Consider the following 20631-nt stretch of genomic DNA (forward strand, 5'->3'; position numbering starts at 1 on the left):
TAAAGGGTGTCAACATCTGGCATGTAAAACCTGCCTTACCAGTAAGGATTCAGGATGTGAATCAAACACTCTTTAACAGAAAGAAAGTGTTACCATTTGGGTTGTGGGAGATGGAGACAAGCAGTTGTGGCCTGGTGGTTGGCTGTTGGGTTGAGCTGACTTGAAAAGGAGTTCCTGAGCTTCCAGGTGGACTGAGACCAGCCACTCAGAGGTAGTGTGGGGTCACTGAGCAGGCGCTTCAGTACAGCAATGCTGTGACCCCTCTTAGTCATGCCTTGAGCATTTAAACGATGTCATACCTCAGTTTAGAAAAACACAACCTAAAAACACAAACAACAAACCTCAAACCAAACAAGCCGTGACTCTGTACATCTGCTTGCCAGTCTTTAAAGAGAGCTTTGGTCTTCACAATCTTCCTGGCAGAAAATGTTTCATGATTATGCTGAGGGGCAGACTTAGGTCAGCAGGAGAAGCTGCTCTAATGAACCCAAGGGTTTGACAGCCAGCCTAGTGTTCGTATGAAAGGCTGTTTCTTATTGCTGAGAAAACTACCTTTTCCAGAATCTCAACTCAGGAGCTGTTTGCAGGATGATGGGTTTACAGTGTCTAGAAGGAGTGTTACAAGTCCATGTGCTGCCTGAGTTCTTTTCTTACATCGCGCAAGACACTGTTCATTTTGATCATTACTGAAGTCTTTGCAGCTGATACTGGAAAAATATGATTCAGAACTTTCATTACATTGGATTTGCTCAGTGAGATTGTTTGCAAGAGGATAAGTTTCAGTATCGTATCTCTGGAATATACATACTTTGTTTCTTTTCATCTGTAAAATCCAAAATTTTTGTGAGAAATATTATCTTATCTTGGGGTTTAATCTGTTACAATTAAAACCAATTGGAATTTTCATTAATAATTGCAACTGAAATAAATTTCTGTTTATAAATTTGGAATTATATTGTTTTGCTGTTGTGCATGTTACTAATATTGCTATGCTATATATCTACATTTCATACATCATCACATGGTGTGTGTTATATCATACTGTTTTCTTACAGAGTTTTCCTTTAGTCTCCTGCATGCTTCTCTTTTGTGCCTCAGTTTCTCCTGGCAATAAATGAGGAATGCTACTCTATTGTCTTACTGTACTGAGAGGCTTTAACTGTTAGCTGTCTGTACAGTGTGCGGTGGTCCTTTAGCATGTAAGGGCAAAGTGGTCTGTGTTTCTTGTCTGAGGTGCTTGAAACGTTGGGTAACTCAGTTTCCAAGGAGGAAAAGCAAATTCTGTAAGGATTGAAGAGGTTGAACTGGTGTGTAAAGATGAGTGAAAAAGGAAAGAAAAGACTGTTTAGTGGAAGGAGAACAGAAATCACTCACGCTGTAAAGGTACTACTGAACTGGTAAGAATCAAGTTAGTTTGACCTCATCAATTTCATAGACAGACAGATTGAGTTAAATAGCACGAACATAGTGATTTCCCCCTCCCCCCTTGAATAGTTGTTAGAATGCCAAAGCCGTGATTCAAAGGAATATTTTCTTATTTCTATTCTGCTAAGGAAGGAGATGCATGGGACAGATGGAACTGATGGTGCAGGAAGTGATTGCTCATCTTTGCAACATCTCAGAAGACCAAGATTAGCAATTATCAACCCTGCTGCAGTAAGGAATATACTCTCCTCTCTTACAAATGAAGGAGGGAAGACACATATAACCAATTTTGAAACTTGTCTTTACCATACTCAGGTACATTAAATTTACCTCAGATAATTTTGCTGAACTCTCATAACCAAATTAGTAGAATTTTGCAAAATTTGTATGATGTGAGGTCCCATGACTTAGGCTTGTCTCCTGTAAACATCTACTGAGATTTTTATGGACCTGCACTTAGTTTTGGCCAAATATAGGGTGAGTCTCTTGATAGCTTGGTAGTAAAATAATTGAGAACTTTTATGTTTACATTGATGATCATGGCTAAAAGTCTAAAACAACAGCTCTTGGATTGAACATTTCCAAATTTGGAAATCTGAAATCCACATCTGGTTAGAATTTTTAGATGGAAAGATTTTATCCTTTAAAAAAAAATAATTCACTGATGCTTAAATTTAGACAGCCACAAAATAAATCCATCATGAAACAAACATTGTATGTAGTAACATTTATTCCTCTATTTAGAACGGAATTAATTGCAGTGCTTGTCACCTTGGTATACTTAATTCAAACTACTGAATTCATATTGCTCGATATAAGAGAGGGTGGTAGGTGAAAGCAAGATGAATATCATGGTTGAGCAGTCTTCTAGACTTTCTCTTGGGCTGCCTCTCAGTGAGAAAGTTTAGGGTTAGTAATTTACTCTGGCTGCTCTTGATGTACCAAGAACACAGTTCTACGAATGCATGGGTCCCGCTGGTTTTGGGGGGAATTACTCATGTGTCTGAGTGACTGCAGGCTTGCAGCTCAGTTTTGCATGATTATTTTTTTTAGACTCCTTTTTAAAAATACACAAGAATTAAGCAATTTCCTTTATGCAGTGCCTCAGCCAAAGCCCGCTGAAGTCTTTGGGAAGCCTCCTGTTTTCAGCAAGCATTCAGGTCTATCCCATGTTCCTTATGGTCAGCTGTATTTGCTGGGTACAGTGGTGGTGGGATGCTTAACTGTCTTAGTTGTTCTATACAGGCTATCCTGCTGTGATTTAGGTACTGTGGAATAGGTTGCCAGCATTACTAGCAGCATAATTATTGTGGAATAAAAATAATGATGTTGTGTTGATTCCAGAATTGTCTCTATGTGAGGAGCTACTGCAAAATTGGAATGGTGCAACAGCTTCGTAGTTTTGTCTGCAGTAGTTGTGCCTCTCAGTTGCTCTCTTTAAGTAAGGTGTCTAGCGAGGTGAAACAGAGGTGAAAGGCAGTGATACGAATCCCTTTTTATGTCAGGACAGCCTTCCTACTTTGAATGTTTACTGAACTGTAGTTATCGTAGTTTAAAAAAAAAAACAACCAAAAACAAACAAAAACCAACAAGAACAACACCAAGTAACAACAACAAAATAACTCCAACCCCCATAACTGAAATGTAGACAAGCCCTTACCATGGACTGCATCCAAACTCCTGATCAAGCAATCAGATCTGCGTAGGTGGACCTCTGTGCCTGCTACTTCAGAGGGATTCTATACGTGCAGGTACCCACCTATGCAGATCTGATTGCAGGATTGTGGCCCCATGCTAGTTAAAAAAAACACAGGTGTTGCTTTTGGTTTAGGAGTGAATGCTCAAGGAAGCTGGACTGTGACCCAGGCGGTTGAAAGCATTGGAGCTTTGCTGTTTGTGAGATCCCTGAGCAAGTCTACCTGTTTTTACATTTCAGTGGGAGCTCTGTTAATGGAGGTGTGGATAAACGATCCAGAGGAAAGATTTCTTATCATTGTCATCTTGCGCTAGTGCAGAAGAAGCAAAATACTCAGTAAATTAACTCATATTGCAAGATGTGTATGGATCCTATGAATGGTCTTGGAACAGAGCCCAGGACTGAGATTTTAGTTTCCATAATTGGTGCTTGAATCCTATGGATCTAATGAGACCTGCAGGCCTAAGCATAGTAAGTTTATTTACAGAACTGCTACATCTTTTGTCTTTGTTGTTCTTCTAACAGCTCTAACTTCTACATTAACATGTACTGGCTAATACACTACGCACATGTATGATGTTAACCCCAGACACTTCATGATCCAGTTTTTGGTAGTTCACCCACATGATGATAAAGCACCCACTTGAGAAATAAAGCAGCAGTATGACCAACAAAAGAAGGAGATAAAAACTTATTCAGTCCCTTCCTTTGTGATACGTAAGTTCAAGCATGAATACAGAATTTGAAGCATGAGACAAGTCAGTGTTTTTTCTATTTGATATATTTTTTTACTTAATAAAATATGCTGGATGTGCTTCTTGCTTAATAAAATATGCTGAATGTGTATTCTTACTTCAGTGTGGCTTTTTAATTACATAACGACAGGACTTGTATTAAGTGGATTTTCCCCTGAAAAATGTCAAAAGAAATGATATTTTCCTTTCTAATAATAATAATAAAACTTCTACATCCTTTTACAGAAGAAACACATTCCTCCCCTCTCCCCCCCATAAAAACAAGGGCTTATTTTGTTAATCACAACAGAAAATTAGTCATTTTTCTGTATTACTTCCTATCTTATTATCTTGGCTATGAACACCTGTTTTAAAAACTGTTGAGTATCCTCAACTCCTGCCGAACAGAATAGATATGGAAACTGATCAGCATGTCAATGATTTGGACTCAAAAAAATCAGGTTGAAGACCTGGCGAGATGTGATATTCTGGCTGTGACTTATCTAGGCTGAAAGGGTGCTGCCTCAACTACTAACTGCTGTATTAGTGTTTCCCACTCCACCTCAGCTTTTACTCTCAGGTTTGCCTCTGTAGTTGTTTCCTAATCCACATCTTTTGGTATTATACGTCTGTTTTATTGTTTTTAATTTAGTTGTATGTTTTGGATTTTTTTTTTTTTTTTTTAAGTTGACATTTTCTTTGAATAGTGAAATTCTGGGAGAAATTGAGGTTCTTACTGCCAAAGCTACCTCTTCTTCCCCTCCTGCCTTTGCAACTATGTATATTGAGTATTTCCAGTGTAGAGAGTAGATGAGGGACTTGCCTCCCAATGGTCCTAGGGTCACCTGTGATTTCTTGAGCCAAGTCTTCTCTGTATTTACAGACTGTTTTCTTAGTGGCATGTAGTTATTGAAGTACGTTAATTAAAAAGTAAAGAAGTTAAGACAGCAAACCAAGTCTGCTTTAAAAATAGCAAAGGATCTATTTTTCCATTGTAGAGAAATATGAAAAGCAGATGGAAGGAATTTTTGGCAGTGTGAGTTGCTGTATTTGTTGTTGGGGAAGGGCTTGTTCTGGTGAGGTTATGGGGAGGGACTCGATTCACGCATTGGAGTGCTGCGGGGCTGCCCATCGTGCTGTGGCTATAGCATGAGATGGGCTTTGGGCTGTCTATAGGCTGATTTTCAGAGTTGCAGGTAATTGAAATTATCTCTAGCAGCTTTAATCAGCAGGTAATTCATTGCCATGGTGTGCTTTCTAATCCCAGCGTTATTCTGCTGACCTGCAACCACTGTTCTTCTGAATTGATTGGGCATATTTCCTGCCTGGGGTCGGGAGGGCTGCCATGCAAATTGGGCTCCTCTGCCTCCTCAGTGATTATTAGTGTACTCTGTATGTTAATGGAAATCGCTCACTATCACGAGCCCTGCAACATCTGTTCAAGCTCCAATTTCATCCCTCTTCTAACCAGTGAGAAAGCAACCCTGCTTTCCAGAAGGATGGGATACATAAGTGAGAAGAGCCAGAAGCAGAAAGTCTCGTTAGTCTGGTGGGGCAAAATGTCCCTTCTTTCAAGCCCTTTCTTCTGTGTGACGTTTAACTGTTGCTGTGAATGAGAAGGCTTGCACTCAGCAGCACGTAGTCCATAAGCCATCTCTGTTTCCTGCTGATTTCATGTTTTGCTAGGGAGGACGCTGTGCAGGATGTTGAGATAGGATTAAGCAATGAGCCTGGGCATTAGCAGGTTGGCTGTGCTGAGAGATGGGCTTGTCTCTTTCAGTTCCAGCTGAAAGGAGATAGCTGTAACCTGTCCTGTAACCACAGGCTTCTCCTTGGACAGTTCTCCTGTTCTGCAGTTCTGTTGTCTCCTGAAACTACCTGGTGCTTTGTTAAGGCTCTGGGGTAATTTAAAAAGGAAGTGTGTCATTGTATTTCCTCCAAAAGGCCACTGATGAGAAATGTTGGATAAGATTCTGACTTGACAAAATTGTGTTTTGACATAATTGAGAGAGAGATTTCTCCCAAGACTTTTCCTTGAAAATGATTCTGTCGTGGGAACAGCATCTTTTGCCTATTGAGGATCTGCCTGTCCTTGCTGCTAATCCCTCCCCTGCAATCTCAGCCTACCCTAATTGACAGCAGACGAGTTGTCAACAGTATGCTGCCTTCCTTGCAGAGATGTGCGAGTGGTCATCCCCTGGCTGTGGAGATGAAGAGGAGTTGAAATTTTTCATCTATGGTTCAAGTACTTCTAACAGGACAAAGTCATTCCCAAGTAGTCTGGAGGCCTGCTTTCTGAATGAAACTTGAAGAAAATGAGGCAGAAGTTCAGCCAGACTTGGTGGATTTGCAGAAGTGAAGGAGATTTGTTGCATCAGTATGAGTAAAATTTAACTGAATAACTCCTTTGTATTTTCTCATGTCAGTAGTGGGTTGTTTTTGGTTTTGTTTTTGATCTGCAAGCATCTTTGAATAAAGCCACCAAATTGTAGCTGAAATGGTGCAAAAATGGAACTAAACTGTGACAGCTACTAGTAGTACAAACATTGTCAAAAGCTCTTGCATATCACACAGAATAACAAGGTATGGACTTTATGCAGACCTAAAGTTTTCGGAAGCCTGAAGTCTCATTTTTGCCAAAGGCTGTGTGGGTGCAGCAGGGAGTTGTAACTCTAGTGCACAGCACGTGCAGACCAAAGGTTCCACGTGGCTGTACACCTTCTGCTTGCAGAGCTCAGTCAGGCCCTGCTACTTGGCCATCGCAGCGTATTAAGTCTACTGCTGTCTGCACCAGTGTGGCACTTAGCAGTGGGAGTGGGCAACCGCAGCCTATGTGGGTACATTCAGAAGCTAACTATGGGCTGCTCTCTGGATGCAACTTATTATTGGTCTAGATCTGGTGTTTGGCCTGTGAAGGGAACAGTTTCTTTTTATCTTGTTTGCAGTCTCTGAAGTTGATAGGTAAAAAAACATAGAAAGGAACAAGTAGATAGCAAATAGCGGGGTGGCTGCTGTGATACAGGTTGTCCCTATAAATCTGAGTGAGGGAACTGAACGCTGGCACCTGGAGTTACCCTCATCGCTGTACAAGCTGGCTGTCAAGAGGTCCGTAAACAGGCATGGGTATGAGGAAGAGGGAGGAAGATATTTTTAATGTATGCATAATATGTCAGAACACAGATTGTCTGATTTGCATTTTGGAGTTGGAGAGTGTGTTGCTTTTTGTTTTCATGATTACAAGTTGTAACTAGCATTTGTTTGGTGGAAAAAGGTCTCGAGGGAGGCTGGCCACTCAAGATTTGTCTGCATTGCTCTGAGAGTTCATCTCATAGCTCTGTTTTTTTTTTTTTTTTTTTTTCCCCTGCTCCTTCTCCCTTTTAAATAGATACACTTTCCTCCACCTGAGCATTGCTTTCTGCTTGCACTCAAGAGAAACTCCTCTGTGTTGTTGAAGCTCAAGTTACGGATGTAGCTGAGAGAGAACAGCCCTAGTTGCATTAACTCTGCAGCTGCTGACGTGGTGCCTTTGTTGCTAACCCAGTGCCCCTGTTTAACACGAGTGCCACTTTTTTTTGGGCTTGAGCCCCCAGTGGTGCAGCAAAGCTCTGATTTTTGCACTGGAATGAGTAAAGAGCTCTCACGTTGTGCCTGCCTGCTTGAGGTAGTACTTGCTGATGGCGGGTGAGAAGGGGCAACACTCAGACCCCTGCAGTGATTTACTTTAGTTTTAGAACAGCTAATTTTTTTTAGGGTGCAAGAGTGGAATAAAATATTTTTCTTTTAGGAATAAAAAGACTGCATCATTGTATTTATAGGAACATACATGCTCTGCTCATTGGGACTTGCTGGCTTTTTTGGATCTGTAGCTGTCTGGAGTCTGTCCAGCTAGTGCCCATAGAACTGTGTGTTTCCATAAAGGAAAATCTTCAGTGTGCTTTTAAATCCTTCTCTCTCACTAACAGGCTTTTTTACTCTCTCACAAAACAGAAGCTCTGTGTATATCTAATAGCAATTTCTGCTGCACTGAGGTTGCTGCATGCATCCCTGTTCTCCCCATTTTCTTTTCCCCACAGGTTTGGTGCATGTTGGGTTTTTTCTTTTTTTTTCCCCAGCTGTTCCATAATTAAAGGCTTAGCTATGGCAAGGGTTATTGTTGCGCTGTAATGTATCACAGCCTGTGTCACCAGCCAGCTATTGCAAGTAATAGGAGCAGGTACTTCTGCTCACTAAAGATACCAGTATTTCCATTTCCCATTTTTGCAATTTCCAATGTTCAGCAAAACCCTTTGTCAGTAAGAACGCATATGCTTACTCACAGGTTTTTTTTAGATTAGTTCATCCAGCATCAAAGATTAAGATCTTGCTTTTATTTTTACAGACTCACAGGTTTAGATGAGTTTCAGCACAGATTTCTAATCATTACTGTGGATTTCAACATAAAAGCTAAAGTTGCAGTGGATGTATGTAATGATATGTATAACATACCCAAATGTGCACACATGAAGGCATGTGTTGAAAGATGAATCTTTGCCTGGGAGCCCATGCTCTCAGAGCAGCTTCACCAACTAATCCAATACAAAGTTGCAGCTTTCCTTACAAATGGTGCTACTCTGCTTTTAAATGTTTCCCGTCATAGGCTTGGATTGCTGTATTTTTATTGACACGATTCCAGTCTGAGCTGGGATGGGAGGAGGAGAAGATTTTGGAGGAGAAAATAAAGTTATGTTTTTCTGTGACAGCTCACAAATTTGTTTAGTTTAGTACTGATCACAGTAGAAATGAGTCGGCAGGCAGGAGGCAGGTGGAGAGGTTGCTAGTGGTACAATGGGTGCAGCTTGTTGTGTGGACAGCATTCTGTCGTGGGTAAGTGACTCTCAGGGCTGATGGTTCTCATTGAAACTGGTTTAAGAGCTCCCAGTTCATCATCCAGCCCAGCCACAGCAGCCTTGCGAAGTCTGAGCCTCTGGGAGCAAAACCTCTTGCCAAAAGAGCAGGTGTGTCAGTATGAAGTGGCCTGTGAGGAGCAGCTGTAAGCATGAACTTTGCCCATTTGTTTGCTCAGGGTTTTATCTCATCCTTTATTATATAGCCCAGTGAAAATGAATATTACTATGTCAAGCAGGGCCATATCAGAAGCAGGCTCCCTCATATGCTCGGTAGCCTCATAGGCAAGAGCTGTGTGCGAGAGGAGAAAGCTCTGTTTTCTGTGCCATCCCAGGGGATAGGAACACCTGAACAAACAGTGGGCACCCAGGGTGCGTAGGTAGTGACTGTTTTGTTGGTACATTGCATGGATTTCTCGTGCCCATAGAGTTTTCATCCTGTGGGGAAATTCTGACACTAGAGTAAGACCAGAGTGCCTGGAATGGAAAGCTTACCTTGCAAAGTTGTTTTGTCATTTTGCTTTGGGTTTTTGAATGTGGATAGCAAAATTAATATCGAAACAGAAATTTTCTTCTGAATTGATGACTAAATGTTCCATTTGGAAAGTGTAGCAGCACAGTGTGCTGCTGCACTGAAGTAATGCAGGAAAAAATTTAAAAAATACCTACGTAGTAATTGGAGGGGCTGGTGGAATGTTTTGATGTTTAGCAAGATTGTGGGCGCTAAGGGAAATGTCTGCTGTAAAATTTGTTACCCCTTCTGGTGTTCAGGTCCCTGGCAGTGGACTTGTAGTTTGTCAGTTAAAATGGATAAGTTATTGTTTGTGTAGTGTGTTATAGGAGGATAAGGCAATGGAATTTTCTAGGCTTAGCAACTATTTAGTGCTGTATGTAAGGCAGCTATACCCACGTAAACTAGGCCAGGGATGATTGGGAGTTAGACACTTACACTTTAGGAAAAGTGATGTGGTCCTATACGTAGGGAGCTGGTGGATAGTCAGAAGACCTGCACCTTCTCCCTGGCTCTGTGTGACTTTGAACGATTTGTTTCACTGCTCTGTACCTCATTTTCCATTTTACCTGCTTCGCACCATGTGTATTTAGATATTAAACCATTAGATATAGGACTGCTTTTCACTAGGCAGAGCAACTGCACTGCTGTGACACAGTCTTAATAAACGTAAACAGTGCTGCTCTTTGGATATTGAATATACATTTTGGACAGTTCTAGTTAATTTTTTATTTTCAACTGTATCACCAAGGGTTGATCTTCGGACCTGTATAACCAAACTTTTTCCTTATTTGCTTTCTGCTGTTCTGTCTTTCGAAGGACTTTGTGGAAAAGAAAGCAGTATAAAAATCACACAACCGGTTTGGCAGGTCTTGTATAAACAGGAGAAATGCCAGGAAAAGTCTCACGGCTTTGTTGCCAGCTTGAAAAAAAAAAAAAAAAAGAAAATTCTGATTAATTTTCCCCTAATGAAAACCTCAGCCATTGCTATGCGTGAGCAGGATTGTGGGGAAGGGTGTGTAGTGGAAAGGGTTAGGGGGATGCTTGCTGGAACAAACGTGTGTCTTCAAAGCTGGGAATGTGCTTGCTCTTGGGCAGTTGTCCCAGTCACCTCCTTACTTGTAGGAGCAGAAGGGTTCTGTCATGAGTCTTGCAAGCAGTTTGTTTTGATTTTTTTTTTCTTTTTTTTTTTTTTTCTTTCTTTTTTTTTTTTTCCCCATCTCTTCTAACAATCTCACAGCTCAGCTTGGGTGTTAAACACACCTTACTTGATTAGATGGGGTGATTGATGCCCCCTTGTTCTTGCTGTGCCAGTGGAAGGCTGTGCTGCTCTTTGGGGCGTTTTTGCTGTGGTGACTGGGTCGGGTAAGGAAACCTGCCTTGCTGACTGCGTCTGTGTGGTTGTGTAACTGTGGGAAGGGTTGCAGTGCCTCTATCCTGGTTCTTGTGGCACAGGAGGGATGTGTCTCTGGAACAGGTCCACTAGTTCTCATCTGGCATGGACAATCTCTGTTGTGCGCTTGAGTCAAAAGATTACAAGCAATGCTTTGATATGAAGGGGTTCATAGGGAAGTTGAAGGTTATTTAAATGAAGGTTATTTAAACTCTATTAAAATGCTAAGTGAGAGCCTTTGAGAGCTTTTGCATGATATCTGCATGCCACCTCTGCTGGCTGATTTCATCAAACTCAGCTTTTTTCTCCTAGTTTCTCCTCTTTTCAGAGCAGCTGTGTAACTCCAGAAACAAGGCGCTGCAGGTAGAGTCCGAATAGGAATCTAGACAACTTGCTGTTCTTTTTGCTGTTCCATTTCCTGATTGTAAAATAGGATCAAAAAGGTTCTTTCCTCCAGTGCTTTTCTGTCTTGGCTGCTTTGTATTTGAGCTCTACAGGGCAGGGGCTGTCCTCTAATCTGTTTCTGCAGTGCATTGGACAATGGCGCTGGGTTTCAAGTTGCTTCTGGGTGCTATTGCAGTATAACTGTTCAGTTGTAACGAGTGGTTTTAGAGCCTGATAGGGTTCCTAGGAGAGACTATTATTTTCTAAGATGTCTGATGCTTTTAGATGTTGTGCTGAGGGACATAGTTTACTGGGAAAATATTGATGGTAGCTGAACAGTTGAACTAGATAATCTAGAAGGTCTTTTCCAACCTTGTTGATTCTGTGTTTCTATGAAAGTAGGTTTTTGTTTTGCTCTATGCTGCTGTCTGAGCTAATTGCCTAATCTCTGAATATTTTGGTCCCTCCACTTGTGAAGGTGAGTGCAACAACACTTCTCTTCAAAGCAGGGAAATGGTGATGGTTTTTTGAAGCATATGTGGATAGTGTAGTATTGTAGGCCATAGATAAACTTTCGTACCAAGCTAAAATGGGCCCAGAACAAACACTTCACTCTTTTTTTGTTAAAATATCTATGATTTATACAATTTCAGTTGGTTCAGTTCCCAAGCCTGTCATGTCTGTAATGAGGAAATATTTGCAGTTCATAAGCAATCTTAGGGTAGTGGTGATGGGACTCTCGCTGCAGTGTCCATTCAGATGTGAACCAGAAGTGTTTAGTTGTCAAAAAGAAGCCAGTGACAACCAAAGTGAAACTAGCACTTTTCTTTTGCCAGGAGCGGTGTCCCAATCCTTGCTTTGGGATTATGAGCTGAAACAGAATAATAATTTGAGAAAGAGCAAAAAATATGCACAGGTTGAAAGTAAAAATTAAAAGGTAGGTAACTTAATGAATAGGAAAGGCTATGGCAGAAAAAAACAGCTAAGTTGAGGTTTTTGCACTTAACCATCCACGCACTTGATATGTCTGTGGGTTCAGTATCGTCCTGTTACCTCCATGGCACAACAAAGAGTCAGAGTGCTGTGGTAAAGCCACAACTTGTTTTAGGGAGCAAGTAGCGTGTCTGGGACCAGAACTTCTGTCCTCCTGTCCTTTTCATCATTTTTCTTCAAGCCTCTTGTGCAGAGCACATTTTGTAATGTGCCTTCTGGTGCAGCATCTGCTGTTCAACCCTGTATGGCAGCACCATGCAGTGGGTGATCCACACTCCTTGTTCCCCTGCCGAGTGTTGGGAGTGTCTGTGGAATTTCCACAGCATATAAGGGTGGTGTGTGATGTACCCTGTCACATGGACAGGTCGTGCCTGGAAGGCATCTCTTGTTTTCACAGCAGTTGGGAAAGGATTGCTAATAGCACTCCTTACACAACAGAATATTCACTCATTTAGTTCATTACTTATTAGCTCCAGGCAGGGACATTGCAGATTTGTTAATGCTAATGGCCAAATCATTAGAGTGTGCAGCATTAATGGAGGAGAAAGCATTTAATAAAGACCCATCGCTCAACCCTGTCATTGTCCCTGGAATACAGGCGGTGTGTTAAATTCAGTCCCCGCTCTCATCTTGTCACTTACCTCTTCTTAAAAGGGCAGCTTGCTGGGAAGCTTCAGCTTTTCAACAGCATCTTCTTTTAAATCAGATATGCTATGCCGTGCCCAACTGTCTCTTTATAAAACTATGTTAAAAGTCTCCTTAAAGTTCTGCCAGTGCTGATGGTTCTGTGCGGGAAGGTCCATGTTTTAGAGGAAAGGAAAGCTTTTTTCAGAAACAGCATTGCCAGCAGGAGCAGGGAAGTGATTGTCCCCCTGTACTCAGCTCTGGTGAGGCCGCACCTCGAGTACTGTGTCCAGTTTTGGGCCTCTCACTGCAAGAAAGATACTGGAGCGGGTTCAAAGAAGGGCAACAAAGCTGGTGAGGGGTCTGGAGCACAGGGCTTATGAGGAGCTGCTGAAGGAGCTGGGAATGTTCAGCCTGGAGAAGAGGAGGCTCGGGGAGACCTTACTGCTCTGTACAACTACCTGAAGGGAGGTTGTAGTGAGCTGGGGTCGGCCTCTTCTCTCGTGTAACTGGTGATAGGACCAGAGGGAATGGCTTCAAGCTGTGCCAGGGGAGATTCAGGCTGGTTGTTAGGAAATAGTTTTCTGGAATGGGCTGCCCAGGCAGGTGGTGGAGTCACCGACCTTGGAGGTGTTCAAGGAATGTTTGGATGTTGTGTTGAGGGACATGGTTTAGTGAGAACTATTGGTGGATGGTTGGACTGGGTGATCTTGTAGGTCCTTTCCAACATTGGTGTTTCAGTGATTCTTTTGCTGTACCTCCAGCTATCCTCCAAGGTGATTTGTTTCCTTTTTCTCAGTAATGTTTTGTGACTGATACATTAGATCAGCAGAAGGTTTAGTTTCTTGTAGTTTGCATTCTGATACCCACAGATTGCTGACTGAGAGATCTTCAAAAAGCTATTAAATAGCTCCTTAAATAAATTGTTGGGTAGCTGTTAAAAAATGTTTCTTGTACAGGTTAACCCACCTGCAGATTTTATTTCTTTTGATGTAACTCAGCTTCCTTCGGTTGTCTCCCACTGCATTTTAATGTTTTAATCACAGCTTCTTGTTAGCTCATCCTTCTGCAAAGTCTTCCAGATATACCATTCCTTCCATTCATATTTATTTTATTTCCAGATACAGCTGTATTTGTCATGTCTCTATTTGTCTCTGTAGTTCCTTTACTCTTTCTTTATAAGCTAGACCTTCAGACTTTTGTAATACTTGTCTGTCTTGCATACACAGATATGTGTCTGCCTGTATATTTCTGTATGTGCAGGATAAAATGCAGAATGAAAACCCTGTAAATGTGCAGGATACAGCATTCTACAAGACGCACTTCCTAGCTAATTTTTATGTAATCCTGTCAAATTTTCCTGTTTAGTCACACTGATCTCATGTTTTTCACTTTAAAGTAAGTGGCTAGAGTAGTTTAAAGACAGTAAGGGGAGAATTGCAATTTGTTGTTTCTTCCATATCCAGTTCCTGTACAGCAGACAAAGTCAGTTCAAGTATGGATCTTTTTAGGAACTCTCTCTGCAGTCAGTATTGCTGGGAATCAAATAATCTGAATCCACCTGGTATTTTGCAGTGACAAACATCCACCTCCTCTTGTTTCCGGACTGGCTTATTAAGAAAATCCTTGAGACAGGGTATTTTATCTGGCTTTCTTTCTGGATTCTGATCGGTTTTCCTGAGCACACCCTCGATGAGTCTTGCCTCTTTTACCACCAGCAGCCCTTATTTATAGCTCTCCTAGTCCTGACCTGCTCTAGATTCTTTCTGGAAAGTTGCCTCTGTCTACTTAAAGGTTATGTTGAACACAAGGGTACAGCAGCACGCACTCTGTCTATGCTGAGTTACTTCTGCACTATTTGGACCATCAGGAGAAGCAATGTAAGGTGTAGGGTTGGACTTCATAGTAGCCCTGGATTTCTCCATGTATTTGATATGTCGTTTTTCATGGAAGGTCTGAAGTGTAATGAAATGCTGCTACATGGCATGTAGCAGTGCTGTGTATGCTGTGTTTCATTTTACTGGTGAGGAAAGATGCAGAGGCTTCACCTTTGCGGGGTTAAGCTGTAGTTTTGTGGATAATCATAGTGCACCTGTAATCTGGTCTGATGGTGTTTTCTGTTGCTAGCACCCAAGTCTGCCATCAGAGTTTCCTTCCCAGTGCCTTCTGAAGCCAAAAACCTCTTTGCAGAGGACATGTTCTTATACTTAACCAGGGCAGGCACCTACATGATCAAATATAAAGAACTTTTTCTTGATTTGTTACAGTAGCTGATATTTAGGCGTGCCTGTATTTTCTAATGGTAACAGATAGAAGATAATTATAGCATATTGTGATGCAAGTTGTTTTCAAACATGTATGTATGCACACTGTTCACACTCAAGTTCAAATTGATTTCATGCAGGTAAGGAGAGAAATTAAAATTGACTGACTGTACTGGCAACAGTAAAGATTGAGGCTCATATCTGCGCTTCCCTTGCTGTAAATCAGACCAGAATCACTGCTTGCAAAAAGTCACTGGGGAATGTTGTATGTATAGATGAGAGCTGATTCTAGCCATGCAGTGGGATTGAGAATGGTCATTTCTTATATTTATGGTATTTTAAAAACATGTATTTTGTAGATATTATAGCTGCTTAAGAATTTGTTTCCATTAATGACTGATGATTAAAAACAGTTATGACTTTTATATGAATTACTCTCCCCTGATTTTTCCACAACTTGACTGATAGGCCTGCAGATAATCCATGGCAGTGAGTGACCTGAACTTGTCCATATGATGGTTCTGACATGTGCTTTTTACTATGGAAGTCCTTCAAGTCCCATTGCGAATGATCCTGTGGTAGCAGTTGTAGATTCACTAAAAATAATTATATTTTGTAGAACGACCGGTAGCGGTTCTTACCCTTGAAATACATTCGAATACATAGTGGCATTGCAGCTTTCCAATACCCTGATAGCTCAATAATGTGTCCAGGTAGAGTCATGCATACTGCTTTGCCAGCCTGAATGGACTACAGAGCAGCTCTGGGATTCTCTTTTCCCGTAACACGTAAGAAAGCAGCTCCTTGTACACCGTGTTTCCCCCTCATTTTTCCATCTCTGTTTCGTGGCCTCCAGAAATTTTATGCTGAATGCATGACTCCCATGATGGGTGTTTACAGTATGAATTCCTACGCACACAGGCAGGATTGCAGAGTCTCTGTATGTTATAGATGAGACACCCCAGCGCTCTCTTCTTTAGGAAAGAGAATGGGAAAAATAGTGGAGAGAAATCTCTGCTGTGCAGTTCTTTCAGCCTGGAAAGTCTCTACGCATTGACGCCCCTGCTGCCCACTCACTGTCCACACTACTTCAAAGCCTAGGGTGTTTTTTTTGTAGCTCTGCTGTAAACTCTCAAGCCTTCTGTGGTGGTTGGTGCTAGAAGTGGGTGCTAACAGGACTGTGGCGTAGGTGCAGAAGGATTTGCTTTTTGGATCACACCTCTCTCCATACCTTGGCTGAACAGAGTTCCTTCAGAGGAATGTGTGGTAAAAACCCTGTAATGCAAATTCTGTAGTCATGAGTAGAAAAGAGGTGGGATGGGGGAGAGAATTTTTTCCTAACATCAGGCCACTGAATGTATGGTTGACTCTTGCCTTGGAGCAGTAAGGTCAATTGCCAGCTTTATTGCCTCTGTGGGGCCTGGAAAAGTCTCCAACTTTGACTTGATAAGGCTTTGCTCTTGTCTTGGTGTCTGATGATTCCACATGCAAATTCTGAACAAAGGTTTGCCTCCCATATACATTTTACACTGCCTGTCTGGGTTATCTGTGGATAATGGTCTTTTTTGTTCATAGAAATGAATAATTTTTCATGAATCTTACTGAAGTCTTTGCCTGAATGTTATGTTAGTTTTACTTGATGTTATCTTCCCCTAGCCTCTTTCTGCTCTGTATTCCACCATATTAACAGCAGTCTCAGTGAAGAAATACTTTGTGAGTATGTGGCTCTGCTAGTTTCTGTTTCATCTATATTTGCTAGTTTGAGTTATTTTGCAGTGCTCAGACAATAATGGAGCTGTATCATAGCATACGGAGGGGGGATTGACCTCCACAAACTGCCTTTTCACAATAGTCAAGTGCATTAATATTGCTCTCAATAGGGCTTTAATGTAATAAGAGCAGTATCTGTGATCATTTTAGGAGGGGCATGGGATCCTCCACCATCTTCTTTCCCCTTTTCTTTTGTGATGAACTGTTTTACCCCACTGTTTTTTATTTGCTTTGGAATTTGCCTGAGTGAGGATTGTGATGTGACAGGCTAGCTGTCTTCTGCCCTTGTGCTGGGAAGTTGATCGGAGGCAAACTGAAGAGAGGAGGCAGGGAGGAACTCAACTTCACAAAATCACTAAGGTCACCAAGACAATCTCTGTTCTCTGTGTGCAGGAAATGAGATATTAATCTTTTCCCAGTGCTGCTTTGCATAAGGTCCATTCCAGAGAGCTGTGTTTGTTTTAATTTCTCTAATTACTGATAGTGTGCTGATTATGCTGCTATAGATTTGACGTGAATAGCTATATTAATGGGATCAAAAATGAGGAGAAGTCTGCCATGGAAATTAAGAAGACGATAGCAACAGAGGGATGGAAGGGAAGTAGAGAGTTTAATTTGTACCCTGGTACTGCAGAACTCTCTTTTCTTTTTCTGGAACTTGATCATTCTTCCCTGGCAGCAGTTACAGTATGCAAGCTACAGAGCTGACCAAAATCCCCAAATGTTTTAATTGTATATCCAAAGCCATACAGTTCCTTAGGGTCTCTGACTTCCTTCCTCTTTCCTGTGTCAGTTCCTGTAACTGTGGGTGCTCTCTTGGACTTTTTTATCTAGCACACAAAACACTGATGAATGCTGCATACATCTTCCTTCCTTTCCTCTTCACCTGACTTGCTTTCCTAATGATTAACTTGCCTGCTTTCTTGCTGCCAGCCCTTGTGCAAATCTTTGGCTGGTTTGCTGCCATAGCCCTTTTGGGTACCTAGATATCAAGGGTATTCTGAGGCATTCCTGCAGACACTTCCTTCCCACCAATAACTTTCTCCTCCAAGGCTGTTTTTTCCCCTCTGACTTATCCAAGGCACCTATGCCAAAGAGGAACCACAGCAGCCTAACCAATCCCCTTGACCCTGCTTTCAAACTTTCTCTAGATCCAGTTTCTTTGGCTTCTCTTCCCATTTTTCCTTTTCTAGAGGTGCTCACTGAAAAAGATGGAAACCCTGGTAGTCTGTCCCTGCAGGGCTGAACATCCTCTGTGATGTAAGGTCTATGGTTTTGTGTGCAGAATATCACCTTCTGCAACCCTGAGAGTTACAGCCATACTTTTCAAACCTAGATTTGCACAAGTCAAGGATGAGCTACACCAGCATTTTTTAAGCCAGCACAGGGGAACTTAGGCCTTCCCAAATTCAAGTTGGGCACCAAAACCTCTGTGCACCTGCTAGTGCTGCCTTTTCTGAGCACATGTCCCACAGATAAGGAACTGGAGTGGGGTAATACGGTGGTACACAGGTACCTGGAAGCTTCCCTGCAAAGCAGCATCTCACTGTTTCTGTCCTCTGAGTAGAGACAAACTGTGAGGCTACTATTACAACTACTAGGAAATTTTCTGCCTCTTTAGTTCCAATTGTTGGCCTCCAATAATTAAGGCAGCCCATATTTTCATGCCTACACCTAGTGGTACTATTGGAGAAACCAGGATAAACAAGAAATTCAACAAGATGAGCATTGAGTAACACACATAGATCCTGGGTGGCAAAGGCATGTCATCTTTCGGTCTTGGTCGACTTCCCCTGTGTAGCATCATTGCACACAATACAGGAATAGGCTTTTACATACTGAGAAGTCATCTGGATTTTATATCCAGTGTAGGGTATTTGGTGTCAATGGCTCAATGTCCTGATGGATATCAGCAATGGGTGGTGTCAGTACTGAGACCAGTGCTGTTTAACATCTTCATCAATGACAGTGGGATTCAGTCACCCTCAGCAAGTTTGTGGATGACACTCAGCTGCATAGTATGGTTGACATGCCCAAGGGACAGTATATCGTTTGAAGAGATGTTATAGAGGGGAAGGAGGGGGTCAGGCTCTTTAGCAAGGTCTGTTGTGATGGAGGGAAGATGATCAAGGTACTGGAGCACCTCCCCTCTGAAGACAGGCTGAGGGAGCTGGGCTTGTTGCAGGGTGACCTCATTGCAGCATTTCAGTGCCTAAAGGGAGTTTACAAAGGGGAGAGGAATCAACTCTTTGAAAGGGTTGATTACTGCAGGACAAGGGGAAATGGTTCTAAGTTGAGGGAGGGGAGATTTAGGCTGGATGTCAGGGGGAAGTTCTTTACAGAGGGAGTGGTGAAGTGCTGGAACAGGCTGCCCAGAGAGGCTGTGGATGCCCCGTCCCTGGAGGTGTTCAAGGCCAGGTTGGATGGGGCCCTGGGCAGCCTGGTCTAGTATTGAATGTGGAGGTTGGTGGCCCTGCATGTGGCAGGGGGGTTGCAGATTCATGATCCTTGAGATCTCTTCCAACCCTGGCTATTCTGTGATTCTGTTGAGTGATTTCAAACTAAAAGAAGAGAGATTAAGATTGGGCATAATGAAGTTTCTTTTTTTACAGTTAGAGTGATGAGGCACTGGAACAAGTTGCATGAAGAGGTGCTGAAAGCCTTGTCCCTGGAGATATTCAAGGTCACTCTGGACAGAGCTCTGAGCAACCTGATCTAGCTGTAATGTCCCTGCTTATTGTGGGAGTTGGACTGGATGATCTTTAAAAGGTCCCTTCCAACCCAAAAGATTCTATAATTCAATTCTTCAAAGTGAATTCAGTGTGTAATGGCTCTGGGATTCTGATCCGTCGTTATGTACCCTCCTGCTAGTTTGTCATGATCAATATATCTTGCAAGTTACCTTACTTTTTTAGGCAGGATAGTTTGGCTAAGGTTTTCTCAGTCCCAAGATAGTCATTTCGTCTTTTTATAGTACGAAAAGAACAAAACAGTTGCTTGTATTGGTTCTTAAGCATGTGTTTAATCTGTCCCTACAAGATGGGGCAACTGAAAGCATGCCGTAATTTCAGCAGACCTGGATGGCTGCCTAGATGGCCCTGTTGGAGCACCAAACACTACAGCAAACTTTGGGGAGGGTCTTTGTGAAGGTTGATATAATGCATTTCTTCCATAGTTAAGGTGAGATTTCGTGATGAAACTTTGATAGAATCATAGAATTCTTTCAATTGAAAGGGATCTAGCCCAGCTCCCCTGCCATTAACAGGGTCATCTACAGCTAGGTCAGGTTGCTCAAAGCCTGGTCTAAGTGGACCAGAATGTCTCCTGGGATGGGGCATCTGCCACCTCCCTGGCCAACTTGTGCCAGTGCTTCACTACCCTTTTCGTAAAAAGAACTTTTTTTTTACATCCGGTTTAAGTCTCCCCTGTTTTAGTTTGAAACCATTGCCTCACGTCCTGTTGCAGTGGACCCTGCTAAAGGGTCTGTCCCCTTCTTTCTTGTAGCCCCTGCTTTTAGGTACTGAAAGGGATACTTCCTTGACTCACTGTGAACTGAAGAAAGCTTTTCAAAAACTATGACAACGATCAATATGTCTACTGTTTTATCCAACTCATTGTTGCTATTGACAAAGCATTAGAAAACTGCTATTTTGAAGTTATAGGTACTTGTTGTTTTGGAGCTGAGCATTTGGTTCCTTGTGAGCTTGAATGCTTCTAGTCCCATGGCAGGCAGTGGATCTGGAACGCAGTAATGCCAAGTTCCTTCCTAACTCTCATCACTAATAGTTTCAAAGGACCACATCAGAAGTATATTAACTTAACCTCTTTTACCAGTAAACCAGACTGCATCAAGGCTTTTTAGTCAAGTGCATGCAATAAGCTTCATCCCAGTTCTGCCGCTTGTCCTGCCTCCCAGGCTTCTGCTTGAAGAACCCTGCTGTTGAACCGTATCGT

The 20631-nt window shown here is 42.1% G+C and overlaps 1 protein-coding gene across 2 annotated transcripts in view; it reads left to right on the forward strand.

Annotated features, from left to right (window-relative positions):
- The window catches only part of ETV6 (ETS variant transcription factor 6), a 131456-nt gene that overhangs the window by 19733 nt on the left and 91092 nt on the right, over positions 1 to 20631 (forward strand). The window contains exon 1 of one of the 2 annotated variants that reach the window (XM_042889959.1): positions 10536 to 10614. The exons of the other annotated variant lie outside the window; for it this stretch is intronic. Coding sequence (XP_042745893.1) covers positions 10538 to 10614 — 77 coding nt within the window. The 5' untranslated portion in view covers positions 10536 to 10537. Of the gene's footprint in view, positions 1 to 10535; positions 10615 to 20631 lie in introns of those variants that run through there. 2 annotated transcript variants of the gene reach the window in all.

The sequence above is a fragment of the Lagopus leucura genome, unplaced genomic scaffold (assembly GCF_019238085.1).
Source record: "Lagopus leucura isolate 7727_CA_CO unplaced genomic scaffold, USGS_WTPT01 Super-Scaffold_100159, whole genome shotgun sequence".
In the NCBI taxonomy this organism is placed as follows: Eukaryota; Metazoa; Chordata; class Aves; order Galliformes; family Phasianidae; genus Lagopus; species Lagopus leucura.